Below are 14,647 nucleotides of genomic sequence, written 5' to 3' on the forward strand. Positions count from 1 at the left end.
GGCCCGGTTTGGGGCAAATAATTAGGGTTTGGTGCCAGCTGGATTTGCTACCAAAAATAGGCTCCTCACTACAAACCCTTTTGGGTTGGTAGGTACGTACGTAGGTGCTAGGTAAGTCTAGGATCTATACTTTTTTATTTTTCTTAAATTTACTACGAACCGTGCTTGCTCGGACCCATTTCAGGCGGTCCAGCCCGGTCTGATATAATTTAAATCAGCAGGCCTGCTCAGGCTAACCCACTTGAATTGGATTGATTAGTTAGCAGTGGCTAAGGCCCAAATACGCCATACTATTTGTATATTTCTATTTAAATAAACAAATATTAAATATAATATTTTATATGTTTATATTTAAAAATTACATTTTAATTTACCCGATTTGGATTTGGCGGAAAACATTGTTCTTATGTTCATTGAATCGAAATGGAATCTCATCTCCCAACAGCACAAAAATGTCACAAAAAGCTCTACGCTAGTTATTTGACAAAATCTACTGTAAGAATGCTGTAACTTAAATCACCAGGGCAGCTAAGTTTGTAAGAATGCTTACAGTTGGGTATTTCGCCCTCCCGCTGCCGCCGTCTCTCCGGTCGACAGCTTGCTCCGTCCAGAACTCCGGCCTGCATCGAATGTTTGCGTTTGGTGTAAGAAGGCAGCGATTGCATATGAGAAACTAGCGTCGAAAAGTAGACTCACTGCGGTTGGGCTTCCGGTACGAGATGTAGGACAGCATTTCGTCCATGTTGCCGAATCTAACATGATGAGTCTGCATGGAAAATGCATTAACTGCTAGAATCGTGTCGCGACGTAACCAAAAGTGTAATCGAGTAACTGCAAAAGTGCCTACCTCGACTGCATTGCGTGCAGCTTCCGCAGATTCAAAGTCCACAAATGCACAACAAAAGCCATCCTAGCACAAAATTGCAGTGGTCGAGTTAAGAGAGACGTGGAGAAAAAAACGAAAAATTGAGTGCGAAATACTTGAATCCGATTCTGCGCAAACCTCGTGTCTTCTGATCTTGACACTGTCTGAACTTCTCCTCACCGGCCCGAATTGCTTGACCACATCGATAATGCCCTGTTTAGTTATTTCATAGGGCAACCGTCCTATGTATACACTGCTTACTGCAACAATCATCAAATGAATGCATTACACGATGGTCTCAAACAATATTGATTGCACATATGGAAGCATAAAAGTACCTTCTCCGCAAGCGTCAGCATTAGGAGCATCATTGCCAGAGGATGTAGACTTAGGCATGTCCCTGGTCGAGGAAGCTAATTGTTTTGTTGCGGCATTGCTGGATTTCGACACTTTTGCAGCACTGGTGGCATGTTGAGTTGCCGCTATTGCAGTAGATTTTGGAGATGGTGGCATTTCTTTTGCAACCTTCAACAAACCACAAATGCTTCGAACTAATGGTTTTTCATAACGACATATTTTAAGTATTAGAGATAATGTGGTTTAACATACCATAGAAGCATAGGTGATTTTGGGGGGCGGTGGGGGCAGTGGAGCAGCTGAACTAGCCTTTGCATCTGAAGGTCGGGGAGATGCCGGAGAAGGTTCCTTAGGAGAAGCGACAGTAGATGTAGAAGTAGAAACATTTTCACAAATTTCCTTTGCAAGGGGAGGTTTTGTGTCTTTAACCTCACCACAATTACTTTCAAGGATTGCTTCGGCACAGAAAGGAAAAACAGGCTGTAATTGCTAGAAAAATAAAGCATATATATAATTGTTGAAAAGCAAAAGATTTAGGAGTAAGATTCTACCAGCACTGGATTCGGCAGGTTGTTCAGCATCATCTTCGGTTATTGACAGAGGCAAGTTGTGAACCCGGAGAATATCATTCAAGACATAGAACCCTTGAGGTTGTTGCTTGGCCAAAAAGAACGTCTGAGTAAAATACTTGGTGATGTTATCCTTCGATGTCACCCAACCAGTTACTGCAACGATGAATGACCCGTCCAATGACTCTTGGGCATCGACTGTTTCCACTTCCACCGTGCCATCTTTGTGATCTGATACCATGATCTTGTCATGAATTCCCTGGAAATTTATTATCAAATTGACTTATGCATCTCTATTTTAGTCTTCGGGTGCCATTTTATCTATTACATTACTGATGCTAATGATGGAAATAGAAACAGAGATGGACATTAGGAAATCACACAACATAGTAATATACTAACACTTAGGGTTGTCACAGGTGTCGTATCGCCATCAGGCTCCGGCCAGCTGAGGAGGCTGGATTCATGGTAGAACTTGTGGGTGTTCTTCGCGGATAGATTGAGGATGGCATAGTATTGCCTCACAAAAGCATCTGCCACGTCCTTTGGGCGGAAATTATCCTCCATATCTATAAAATGATGATTAACAATAACAGAAACAGCATTCAAGTTTCAACAATCGCAACATTGTGCAAAAAATGTTCTCATCGACTAATGATGAAGAAAATTACACAATCGAGATGTCAGCAATGTGTGTCAAACACACGCGCACACGTGCATTATAAAAAGTGATAGATAAAGCAGATGGAAAAGTGGATAGCAGCCATAAGCAAGATTTTGAATGCAGAAAAATATGATCAAGCAATTATGGCAACGAAACTTATCCGAACTTTATGTATCCAACACCGGAACATCCTTTACCATTTGCTGGTATATGCCTAGCCGACATGATTAGCTTTCGATAACTCATTGCATAACAGAAAGCAACCAACTAGGCATTCTAAATTGCAAAGTTCAGGGTTCTTCGCAACTAAAGGACATCTAATAACAGAGAAAACAAGAAACCAACAGACCTAGAGAGCAGATATCAAAAACAAGAAACCAACAGACCTAGAGAGCAGATATCAAACCTTAGCTTGTTGATGATATCCTAAAGATTCAAAACACAAACAATTAACTGAAAGGCATGCAAAAAGCAGACGAATATCAATCCTTGTTAAGCAATTTATCAATTGGAGAACAAACAAGGGCAAAGAAAAGCAGCAGTGATCAGCAATCAAGCCTAGATTAACTCAAACTAATGAAGAAATGTATCAAATGTTTAGGAAAAAGCATACAAAATCAGAACCAATTTCATTCCCAAATACATCTACCACAGAATTCAAACTTGAAAAGCAAAATCAAAGATTCAACGCAGATGCTATTAGTTCAACCCAGTTTCAAACGAAAATCAAAATCGAAACCAAATCAACAAGAAACGAAATCAACAAGTCAGTGATTTACCCCAGTTTCAAAACCGAAACTCCGACAAATCACACATCAATTCAACACACATTACCGAGACACAGAAAGAAAAGCCGAGAAGAAGGGCTCCCTTTACCTGTCCGGAGTTGGAATCGCACAGAACCCTGGGCGGACGACGAAGGAACTCCCACCGGTTGAACGATGTCTTGTGCGGGAAGAAAAATCCCTTGTGGAGAGAGGAAAACGATGCAGGTTTTTGGATGAGAGACAACAATAACTGCTGCAACAGAGGGGAGTGAAAGAATGAGTTTAATGAGGGTTTATACGGTGGGCGAAAGCAGCGGCAGTTCCAGGCCATCGCGGCACTCCAAAACCAAAACCAAAACCCGCGTCGACAAATTTGTTTCCTTTTCGGCATAGAATAGGGCAGCGTTAGAGTGAACGGCGATGGCGCGTGTAGACCACGATGCTGTGTGGGGCCCGCCACAGATTCGCAAGTGGGCTCCACTCCTTTGTATGAGTGAGTTAGTTTCAGTTCTGCGGCTTATGACTTATGTTCGAATTGATTTTTTATTTTTATTAAATAAATAATTAATATTTTTAAATATATTTAATAAATATAAATTAATTTAATTAAATTTTTAATTTTGAAATCCAATTAAAATTTTATATTTTTATTATAAAAATAATTTATGGTATAATAAATCAATACAAGTATATTTATTATTTATATTATATAAATTTTATTCTTTATAAAAATAATATTCATATATAATATATATTTTATTAAAATATAATATTTAAAATATTACACATACTATTTATATAAAAATAAAAATAAAATAATATCATATCTTATTATTAATAAAATTCTACCTAAAATTTATATTTCTAGTCAAACAGATCATCTGACCTCACTAAAGGAATTAGTTACTTTATTTAATTTTTTTTCAAATTTAAATTATAATTCTTCTGCCTCATATACTTATGTGGTTTCACTTACCTTAGAATTTTTTAAATGATATGATTAATAAAAAATTAAGATAATATTACTATAAATTATTAAAATATAATATAACTAATTATAAATTGAAATAATTGATTGATTTAATTTTTAAATACAAATAAAATATGTAATTTTAAAAATAAAAATGAAAGAGATACGCATATGAGAAGGATTGAACTGAACATCTAAATAAGATAATGAACACAGTGGTCTCGTAAAGAATGATCTGTGGTGTGGGATTGAACGTATGACCGTTACATTTTTGGGTGAATATATCTTTTTAAATTATTTATTATATAATCTAAAGATTTTTTTAAGAGTTTGGTATATTTAATTTGTGTTTTTTTATAAATATGTTTTTTATATTAAATATAAAAAATTATATTTATAATGTATAAAAATAATATATTGTATTAAATTATTGATTTTTTTTATAAAATTGATAAAATTTAATATTATATATATTATGTTAATACACGTATATTATATTTTTTAAAATAGTTATAAAAAATGTTCCTTTTAAAAATATTAAATGAACAAACAATCTGTCTTTTAATTATTTTATTTAATAAATATTTGCTGTAATCTTTTTTTATTAGTTGTGCTATTATGAAAACTATACTCATTATTGCCTTTTGTATACTTTAACAAAATATTTTAACTAATCAGATTTCTTTATACCAAGTCAAGTTTTTTTTAGAAATTTTGACAATGTTTGACATAATTTTTATTAATATTATATATATACATACAGTTACACAAAACATATAAAATATACCATAAATACCTTCTTCTTTTTTTTTTTATATGCAAATTTTCCAAAACTCTTCTATCAGATATCAATTTTTTATTTTCATTTTTAAGATTTGTGGTTAGAACTATTGTTTTAGTAATTTGCCTTATGATATATATATATATATATATTGTAATACAAAATTACAAATTTTATAGTATTATAGTAATAATTGTAATAAAGTGGATGCCATGTATATATTGTGGTAAAATGGTTGAGTTTGTTTCAAGTTTTTGTTATTTTTAGAACCAATTTACTTATATAGTCACAATGAGAAAAAAGTTATATTATTATTCGTTCCATCCCAATTTAAAATGATTTTTTTTAAAGATTTTGTAGTAAATTTAAAAATAATATTATCAATATTTTATTATTTAGTGAAAAATTATAAGATAATTTTGACATTTTTATCATTTTTATTTTATGTATAAATTAATTGTATATGTAATGATATATTTAAAATTTATGTAAAAATTAAAGGTACTTTAATATTTATATATGATTATTTTTATTTTTTTAAATAATAATTTTTTTTTAAATAGAACAAACAAAAATAATAAAATATTACTTTAAATTTGAAAAGATATAGTATTTCTTTTGTAAAATATCATATTAAACTATCATTGCATAAATTAAAATCACTTGTACAAACTCAGAGATTGTTTGTTTTATATTCGAAACCAAAATTTTTTCTATTTAAATAAAAGTCAAACAAACCATTTTGCTTTAAGTGAAAGTGATGTATGATATGATAAATATAATATTTTGATTATAAAATTCATATTTAGTATTATATAAAAATAAAAAGTAAGTGTTTAATTATATATTTTTTGGAAAATAAAATTAATGAATTGTAAAATTCAAAATAAAAATCTTTCAACTAAACACACCATTAATAATCATTTTTTTTTTTTTTGTGTGTTTTAATTTAAAATAAATAAATATTGTGAAAAATAGTATGGTTATTAATTTCTTCTAACTACCACCTAAACAATAATATTGTTTCGGTAACAATAATTATGTCTTTTTCTCAAAATAAAGCTGGAAAAATAAATAAATTTGTATCCACAATCGGTTAACATTTGCCATCACCAGTCAACTTTATTTGATAGTCATTATCGATTTTGGATTTGATGGAGAAAATCTTTTAGTCACAAAGGAAATTCAAGTACAATATTTTGAAATTATGTGGCGGAGAATTTTTTTTTTAGGGTGTGTTTGTTTAGGATTTGAATTATGAGTGTTGGTTTTAAACCGTAAAAGAAATTGAATTTGAATAGTTATATAATGTTTGATATAAATAAGTATTGTGTAATATTTTAAATGTAAAATTAATTTATAATATAATATAAAAATTAAAAATTATTTATTTGGTTTGATTTAAAAAAAAATATTATTTTTTTCGTCCCATAATTAGATATCCATTTATTTTTTTTTACACGTAATTTTAAAAATATTAGTATTATATTGAGATGTAGTAAAAATAAAGTAGAAATGACTAAAATAACCTTATTAGTACGTGTGATATAAAGGTAATGACATTTGTGTAATATATTATAAATTGTAAGGGTATTTGTAATGTTAGATAGATAGTACCGTTGCTTAAAAACAAATGAATACTTTGTTATGAGACAGACTAAAATAAAAAAATTAATACTTCGTTACGGGACGGAGGAAGTAAAAAATTTGATTCGAATATTTAAATTTGATTTTTTTAATTAAAATTTTAACCTAAATATTATTTTAATATAATATTTTGCTTGAAAATAATACTTATTCCGTGAGCAAAAATTAGTCAATTTGGAATTGGCCAGAGATTAAAAAAAAAAATATTTTATTAAATAAAGAGTAATAGTTGAATGTTTAATATTTGATTTAATTAAAAAATAATAATAATGAGACAAATTTAACCAAAATAAAAAATAAAAAATAAAAACAAATTTAACAGAACGAAAGAATATATTTTTATTAGTATTGATTTTAACTTAAAATTTAAAATAAATCATTCCTATATTTACTCATTAAATTTAGTTAGACTTTAATATATAAAATGTATTTTATTTGATTTTATTATTAATAATAATTGTATAAATAAGTAGCGAATTAATTTAATTTAATTTGTATCATTTTCTTAAAAAATAAAATAAAATAAACGAAAGTGGCTATGAATTGGTTGGTAAGTAGATCACCCTAAATGCGTGTGGATCCATTGGGCCCAGAATTTAATTGCAGAAGTGCCTCTATATCTATTTTGTACTGTTCAAACGTAAGTGTATATTTATTTTTTAAATATTATATTTAAAATGTTACAGCTAAATTTTAAATTTTGACTAAAATTTATTACTATTATTCTTAAAATTCAGACCACTTCCCAACACATATATTGTTAATATCTCAAATTTAAATGAAGTTCAATATTACCTCTGTTCTTTTATTTTTCCTTTAATTTAATTTTTATTTTTTTTAATCATTTTGTAGATAGTATACCATTAATTAATATATTGATTATTGCTTCCATAAGACGAAAAATAATTTTAATATTTCTTGGAAGTTTCCTCTCTATGTCGTTTATTTAATTATTTAATATTTATTTGGGCTATAAGAAGACGCCAAATCAGATATGTTTGCCAGAGGACTTTTTTCCTTGTGATATTTTATCAATCGGTCCACTTTGGCTGTTTGACCACAACTTTTTAGATTTTATTTAATTTCACACGAGCCCATAATGTGAAGTTGAAAAAGAATTTAAATAATAAAATATATTCAATAATATCGAAATAATTTACTATAAACATAAAAAAAAAAGATTGAAATCATTACTCTTTTAGCCAAAAAAGAATGAGATAAAATTAAAAAAAAAAATGATATTTAAGGACACATGTAATGTTGTCACATATTCCTAACTAATTAATATTTCATTTATTTCAACAAACCTACAAATTGCTCACTGCCCAACTTGTCACCTAATTTTTAAATTAAATTAAATTAAATCATTTTTCTCGTTGCTGGAAAGTTCAATATTTGTGTAATTGGTCAACATTTTAATAATTTGTTTTTAAATAAATAGGGAGGCAGTGTTTGGATTTTGCTCATAAGTGTTTTTTTTTTTTTTGGAAGAAAAGGCTATGGGGAATTCATTTGCATGTTTCGCGCCGGCGCCGGCGACCAGGCCGGCGGCGCCGAGGGAAGGACTTCCGTCGTGGGTCTCACCGTCCGCCGCCGCGTCTAGGAAGTCGAGGAGGCAGCAGTCTTCTCCTCCGGAGGTTTTCGATGATTCGTACATCAAGCAACAAGCGCAGATTGCGTCCATGCTCTATCACCAGCACTTGCAGAACAATGGCGGTCGGGATTTTCTTCTTCAATTGGACCGCTCTGTGTCGACCAGGAATCCGAATAAGTTGCCGAGGAATTCCTCAAAGCGATCGCGCTCTGTTTCGTCTTCCAATCCGCTGTCCACCTCTCTGCAGCTCCTTAATCAGGTTTCATTTCGCGTTCATCTTTTAACCTATTCGAAGAATTACTCAATTTTTTATTTTTTTTTTGTTTGTTAATTTATTTTCATATTCAATTGCTTAGTTGAATTGTATTTCCTTTTGTTCATCTTTGAAGACTTCGTACATCCTGTGAGTTCAATTTGACTTTGTAAGTGAGCAATGAATAACAATGAAATGTTGAAATTGACTGAGTTAATTGTTCGATTGTAGTTTTGCTGACTTCAGAAAAAAGTAAGGGATCCATTGAAATCTGACAGATGTATTGCTAATCAATCTTGACTTTCCTTGATGGATACACACATCCACACATTTATCATCAATACTGCATTGAATGGAATAAATTGAGCTCTAAGATGCGACTGTTCAACCCTTCTTCTTCATTGTTTTCTTTAAAGGCTATTCTCTTAATTAAATTACTTTTGATAAGTGTATGATGTTTGTTTAATCTTTTCCATGGAATTTAGGATAATGTAGCAGGAAGTAAAGGAGTGGTGGGAGAGAGCAAGCATTTTGTATTGGTTCATGGAGGAGGTTTTGGGGCATGGTGTTGGTACAAAATCATAGCACTCCTAAAAGAAAGCCATTGCCAAGTTGATGCAATAGACCTTACAGGCTCTGGTTCAAACTTCTGTGACATAAATTCCATCACTTCACTGTCTCAATATGTCAGCCCTCTCACTACTTTCCTTGCAAATCTTCCTGACAACAAACAGGTAAAATATATTTAAATATATATATATATATAGATATAGATATTGATATTGATTTCCCTTGTTGGTGTTCATTTCCTTGCATTGGATTTGTGGTGATGGTATGATTGGGGATGTAGGTGATTTTGGTTGGGCATGATCTTGGTGGAGCTTGTATCTCTTATGCAATGGAGATGCATCCAGCTAAGGTTTCAAAAGCCATTTTTGTTGCTGCAACAATGTTGAGTGATGGGCAGAGTGCCCTTGACATCTTCTCCCAACAGGTCTGCAAATTAAGGATTTGCTAACACAGCCATAGATCATTGTAAACTAAATCAAGTTCTTGGATTTGATTTTCTTGATCATCTATTTCATATTGTGTTGCAGTCATGCCTGAGTGACCTCAACCAAAAAGCTCAGAAATTCCTCTATGCAAATGGGAAGAATCATCACCCAACTGCTATTGAATTCGACAAATCCCTTGTTGAAGACTTGCTGTTCAACAAAACCCCTTCAAAGGTACCAAAAACATCGATTCAGCAATTCAGTTCATCTTCTTACAAACATGCATTTGTTCATTGATTCAGGACATTGCCTTAGCATCGGTGTCCATGAGGGCAATACCATTCGCGCCCGTGACACAAAAGCTCACACTCTCTGCAACAAACTATGGCGCAATCGCAAGATTCTACATCAAAACAGACGAAGATTTCGCCGTTCCTCAAGCTCTTCAGGAGGCCATGATACAGTCGAGCCGCCCCAAGCAGGTCTTCGATCTAAAAGGCTCGGATCATTCGCCATTTTTCTCAAAGCCTCAGGCGCTCCACCGGCTTCTATTAGAGATATCAAATCTCCCATCCAAGTCATAAAACACGGCATAACTCGATTCAACAGAATTCAGACAAGATCAAAACACGACCAAACCCGGCATGTAAGGACACAGCAAGCCGCGGAAACAGATATCATCATCCACAGATATCAACCCGGGATGTATAGAGAAGAAAGCATTCATGTAGTACTGCCTTGTAACGTCGAAAATAAACTCAAATTTTATTAAAACAGGTTCGATCTTTCACGAAATGTAATAACATTGTAAAAAACCATTTCACAGGAATCCAAAAATTTCAACATTCAGCAAAAACCACACATGGATGAAACCAAAGAGTATTATCTCCGAAAAGGGTGTAATATATGCTAAGCTGAAGAAAAAAATTAATTCTTCTTCGAAATACCGAGCCTTAAGCGAAAATCGTCCTCCATAAGCGGGATGCCGTTGCGCAACTTCACCTTCGGCTCCCAGCCTAACATTTCCTTTGCTTTCGTTATGTCGGGTTTCCTCTGGCGCGGATCATCTGGGGTGTTCTCCACTGTAATAATCTTGACATCGGGATTGATCATCTGTAAGCTCGACCAAAAAAGAAAAAAAAAAGTGGCCGTTAATTTATGGATGGATGTTTCGGCTAGGAAATGTGAAGCTTAAAAATTACCTCTTTTACAGTCTCTGCAAGCTCCATCATTGTAAATTCACCTGAGAAGAAAATGATCAGTGAGTTCTCATAAAGAAGACAGCAAGACCATTTTTTTTGCAATCAAGACAGCGTGGTAATAATGTTGACCTGGATTGCCAATGTTGATAGGCCCGGGATTGTCTCCTTCCATCAATCGAATGAGTCCATCAACCTTTTTCGAAAAATCGAAAGGCGGCAAATATTACGCGCTTCTAAATGCAAAGTAAATACAATATAATTCGTCAACTTACCATGTCAGAAACGTAACAAAAGCTTCTGGTTTGTGTTCCGGGCAACTGAACAGTCAAAGGTTCATCCCTAAACAAGAAAGTGATCAGAGTTAGAGAAATGGAAATTGGGACGTGTCGAAAAAGTCCATAAAAAAACTATGAATAATTACCGTATTGCTTGAGCTATGAAATTGCTGACGACGCGACCATCATCAATATTCATTCGGGGGCCGTAAGTGTTGAATATCCTTGCAATGCGTATCTCTGTAAGAAAATGGGAAATTCCTAATAGGTTAGTGTAGAAAAACATCGACAACTTCTAGCAGTGTAAAAGGGAAGCAGCAAGCACCGATTCCATGCTGTCTGTGATAATCAAACATCAAAGTTTCGGCTACTCGTTTCCCTTCATCATAACAGCTCCTAACCCCTGAAATAAAACGTTACATAATATTAATCTCGAACACGGTGCATTTATTGAATATAAATCACTCACTAAACTATAATACCGATAGGGTTCACATTGCCCCAGTAGTCTTCGGTCTGAGGGTGCACGAGGGGATCGCCATATACCTCCGAGGTTGATGTCAGCAAAATTCTATTCGGATATATAAACACAACAAAATTAACTGATGTAAGAGAACCAGAGAGCGGTAGTGAGAGAGAGGGAGAGGGAAAATTTTCGAAACCTCGCTCCAACACGCTTGGCAAGGCCCAACATGTTTAATGTTCCGATCACATTTGTCTTTATTGTCTGTCGAGATAGAGAACTTATCATTAGTGTTGATGAAGATCTTGCATTTATAAAGCTTGAATTTTTATAATCATCGTTGTTTCTTGTTTCTACAACAATAAACACACACAAATACACACACACACACACACATATATATATATATATAGAGAGAGAGAGAGAGAGAGAGAGAGAGAGAGAGAGACCTTCACAGGATTGTATTTGTAGAAAATGGGAGAAGCTGGACAAGCAAGATGATATATCTGATCAACTTCAATCAACAAAGGCTCAGTGACATCTGCAGAATCGATACAGAAAAGATGAAGTGATTCCAAACAATAACGAGCATACAGTTTAAGGTAATATCTGATAGTTTAGATGTTCGATAAAGACAAGAAACACAAAACATTGCACAGCTAATAATATTTACCATGTCTAATAAGCTCAAATCGAGGATGACCAATCCATTGCTTTAGGTTGTCTTTAGAGCCAGTAAAGTAGTTATCCACGACGATGACCTGAGGAAAAACCCAAAAATTTTAAAAAACAAATCAACTTAAGCATATGCTTTTTAGCAGTCTGTTCGTCTTTGTTTGTGTCAAAATGGTTACCTCATTTTTCTCATTTTCCATCAGCTTGTCAACCAAGTGAGAACCAATGAATCCAGCTCCACCCGTCACCAAAATCCTCATATTTGCCTGATGTATCAAAAGATTAAAATAGAACATACCCTAAATCTAATCACATCTGTCACACTCATTGGATCTCTCTAATGATTTCTTACATCTTGTCGACGATTAAAAAGGCCAAGCCCCCCAAAAATCATAAACTTTCTTCGAAAATAAAATGTATGTGACATTACTCTTCTGTTATACAGATCATTTCATTGTACCTTAAAAAATTTTGCTCTTCTCAACGGTGAAGGCTCGGGAGGTGGCTTGGTAGTCACATGGTTCGTTCCATTGGATGCTTCCGTAGCCATTGCGAGTTAGAGAATTGACACTAACTAGATCTGAGGCTAAAATGAATTCCATAAATCTCTCTTCAAGTTACATCGGAGCAAAAACAGTTTCATTAGTGGAGCATAAATTCCGATATTGGAATCAATCCATACAACAAAATTATAATCGAGTACATTCAAATCTAGATATGATTCGATTTTTTATATCAAATCTGATTGATCAACATTACAAATTAGATACAATTAGCCAAAACTGAACCAACAAACAAGCTTGATCTAGATTATCCCATATACAATTGTTGATTCCAAATGGGGAAAAATGAAAAAAGACAAAGGAAAATACTGTATACATATCCCATATACACATTAAACTTTATTCCCAATCAAACTCCTTTGAGCTACATTGTTCAAATATTGAAAATTCTCAAATGATAAATGTATCTCTTTCCTTCATTTGTAATACATAAATAGTTAAAAACAACTTTTGTAAAGTTAGTAGCCATTACTGCAATCAGATTCAGCTCATAAACCAAAATACAGATTCAGAAACTCTGGAAAGACAACCAAATCTCATTTATCAGCAAGATGGGCAAAATTAAATCTTTGGGTAAAATTTTGTGCAAATCAAAACCCAAATGACTCAGGAAATTTACCCAAAGAAAACCCAAAACAATCAAAACCCAAAACAATCAAAACCCAAATGACTCATTGATCCCATTTCTAATCCAAGAAAGATTTCTTCTCTCACAAAATCAAACCAATTAACACAAAAGATCACATTATAAACCACAAAACACACAGACAAACACAAAGGATTAGCAAAATTGTGAATCAAAGAGGCGATACACTATTCAATACCTACACAGACTCACCACTTAGAACGAGAACACTTTTATCTTCTTCTTCCTTCAATGGCGAACAACTGCAAAGACTTGGCCTTTATATACTCCACAGAAGTCACAGCTACAAAACCCCACAATTGCTACCTATTAAAGGGACAAATTTTCAATTAATTTTAGGGGTGAAACAAAAGACGATGTGAAATTAACAAAAAGGAAAAAAGCATTTTCGCAATTATGGGCTATACCCAACGCACACCAACTAGAGAGAGAGTGAGAGAGAGAGCGAAGAAATCTTGACGATTACGCAAATTTGCATCGAAGCATCGATACACAAAAGTCACAATACATCTATATCTATATCTATATGTATATCAGCGTACCTTACGGGTCACTCCAAATCTGGGGGGGAGGCAGACATGGAAACGGAAGGTCTCTATCAATAATCACGCATAAAACATTTCAATTTCACTCGATAAGTAATTTCTCCTCCCTTCCTTCCAGCGATTGATTGTAGAATCGCATATTCCGGCAGTGCTGTTATTTAACTTGGGGTGAGTCGACTCGCCCGAGTTCAGGTTGACTTTTCTATTCAAAGAAGAAGAAAACAGCGGGACTTGGAAGCCCAGCAAAATGTGCACCTTGGATTTTATATCATCAACGCTCTATATTGTCCTGGATCTCGGATCCTGGATCTTCCAATACCATCAAATTTTTTAAAATATACTCTATTCTTTTCTACTGAAATTGTCATTTTTTTTTTCAGTTCATCACATATAATTTATATTTTTTAAATATTATATATTTAATTATTTTAATTTTAATAGTAAATAATTTTATTATATAATAATTATTTTTATTAATATATTTTTTAATTACTTATAGATTATATTTTATCTAAACTTTGGTAATATCATAATCAATTTATCCAAAAAAAGTATACTCATTATATTTTATCTAAAATTTTAGATTAAGTTATAATAAAGGTATTAGGCTTTCACTTATATAGTAAGTTAAAATTCAACGAAATAAGCATGGGCAAAATTGGCAGAATTGGGCAATATTGGAAAAATATTTATCAAATTTCAAATTTTAGGTGGGTGGTTGAGTATGAACAATTTTGGAAAAATTCATTAAAGGCATGTAATTGATGCAGACATGTTACTAGTAATTTCATTTATAAAATTTTTATTTTAATTAAA

At 32.8% G+C, this 14,647-nt stretch overlaps 3 protein-coding genes across 6 annotated transcripts; 1 reads left to right on the forward strand and 2 right to left on the reverse strand.

The window, feature by feature from the left end:
* Positions 1-369: 369 nt before the first annotated feature.
* LOC127245518 (nuclear transport factor 2) lies at positions 370-3,603 on the reverse strand. The gene is made up of 9 exons (XM_051266453.1): positions 3,332-3,603; positions 2,194-2,360; positions 1,774-2,050; positions 1,475-1,677; positions 1,204-1,390; positions 1,004-1,125; positions 848-910; positions 697-766; positions 370-620 (listed from the first exon to the last, which is right to left on the reverse strand). Exons 2-9 carry the CDS (start codon positions 2,356-2,358, stop codon positions 547-549), a joined length of 1,161 nt encoding a protein of 386 aa, XP_051122410.1. The 5' UTR covers positions 2,359-2,360; positions 3,332-3,603; the 3' UTR covers positions 370-546.
* Positions 3,604-8,083: 4,480 nt separating this feature from the next.
* LOC127245396 (putative methylesterase 11, chloroplastic) lies at positions 8,084-10,133 on the forward strand. The gene is made up of 5 exons (XM_051266236.1): positions 8,084-8,473; positions 8,953-9,201; positions 9,318-9,461; positions 9,565-9,696; positions 9,765-10,133. Exons 1-5 carry the CDS (start codon positions 8,120-8,122, stop codon positions 10,044-10,046), a joined length of 1,161 nt encoding a protein of 386 aa, XP_051122193.1. The 5' UTR covers positions 8,084-8,119; the 3' UTR covers positions 10,047-10,133.
* A 75-nt stretch (positions 10,134-10,208) lies between these two features.
* On the reverse strand, positions 10,209-13,993 carry LOC127245397 (UDP-glucuronic acid decarboxylase 6). 4 transcript variants are annotated; one of them, XM_051266238.1, is made up of 14 exons: positions 13,829-13,993; positions 13,479-13,592; positions 12,538-12,657; positions 12,257-12,343; positions 12,076-12,163; positions 11,852-11,943; positions 11,602-11,666; positions 11,422-11,510; positions 11,265-11,342; positions 11,086-11,179; positions 10,937-11,003; positions 10,794-10,857; positions 10,665-10,705; positions 10,209-10,575 (listed from the first exon to the last, which is right to left on the reverse strand). In XM_051266238.1, exons 3-14 carry the CDS (start codon positions 12,625-12,627, stop codon positions 10,390-10,392), a joined length of 1,041 nt encoding a protein of 346 aa, XP_051122195.1. In that variant the 5' UTR covers positions 12,628-12,657; positions 13,479-13,592; positions 13,829-13,993; the 3' UTR covers positions 10,209-10,389. The 4 variants fall into 4 exon arrangements, with proteins under 4 accessions (XP_051122195.1, XP_051122196.1, XP_051122197.1 ...); XM_051266239.1 differs by having other exon boundaries at positions 12,538-12,663; XM_051266240.1 differs by lacking the exon at positions 13,829-13,993 and adding an exon at positions 13,694-13,823.
* Between the last annotated feature and the right edge of the window lie 654 nt (positions 13,994-14,647).

The sequence above is a fragment of the Andrographis paniculata genome, unplaced genomic scaffold (genome assembly GCF_009805555.1).
Source record: "Andrographis paniculata isolate CXL003 unplaced genomic scaffold, ASM980555v1 Contig22END, whole genome shotgun sequence".
In the NCBI taxonomy this organism is placed as follows: Eukaryota; Viridiplantae; Streptophyta; class Magnoliopsida; order Lamiales; family Acanthaceae; genus Andrographis; species Andrographis paniculata.

What these genes read in the sequence shown, in the direction of transcription:
- LOC127245518 (XM_051266453.1), bottom strand. Translation starts at nt 2,358, where the DNA reads ATGGAGGATAATTTCCGCCCAAAGGACGTGGCAGATGCTTTTGTGAGG. An exon ending in CACCTGTGACAACCCTAAGT is followed by an intron (nt 2,051 to 2,193) that starts GTTAGTATATTA and finishes ATAAATTTCCAG; the next exon opens with GGAATTCATGACAAGATCAT. An exon ending in AAATCACCTATGCTTCTATG is followed by an intron (nt 1,391 to 1,474) that starts GTATGTTAAACC and finishes GGTTTGTTGAAG; the next exon opens with GTTGCAAAAGAAATGCCACC.
- LOC127245396 (XM_051266236.1), top strand. Translation starts at nt 8,120, where the DNA reads ATGGGGAATTCATTTGCATGTTTCGCGCCGGCGCCGGCGACCAGGCCG. An exon ending in CTCTGCAGCTCCTTAATCAG is followed by an intron (nt 8,474 to 8,952) that starts GTTTCATTTCGC and finishes CATGGAATTTAG; the next exon opens with GATAATGTAGCAGGAAGTAA. An exon ending in TTGACATCTTCTCCCAACAG is followed by an intron (nt 9,462 to 9,564) that starts GTCTGCAAATTA and finishes ATTGTGTTGCAG; the next exon opens with TCATGCCTGAGTGACCTCAA.
- LOC127245397 (XM_051266238.1), bottom strand. Translation starts at nt 12,627, where the DNA reads ATGGCTACGGAAGCATCCAATGGAACGAACCATGTGACTACCAAGCCA. An exon ending in ATTTGAGCTTATTAGACATG is followed by an intron (nt 11,944 to 12,075) that starts GTAAATATTATT and finishes TCGATTCTGCAG; the next exon opens with ATGTCACTGAGCCTTTGTTG. An exon ending in TTGCAGAGACTGTAAAAGAG is followed by an intron (nt 10,576 to 10,664) that starts GTAATTTTTAAG and finishes TCGAGCTTACAG; the next exon opens with ATGATCAATCCCGATGTCAA.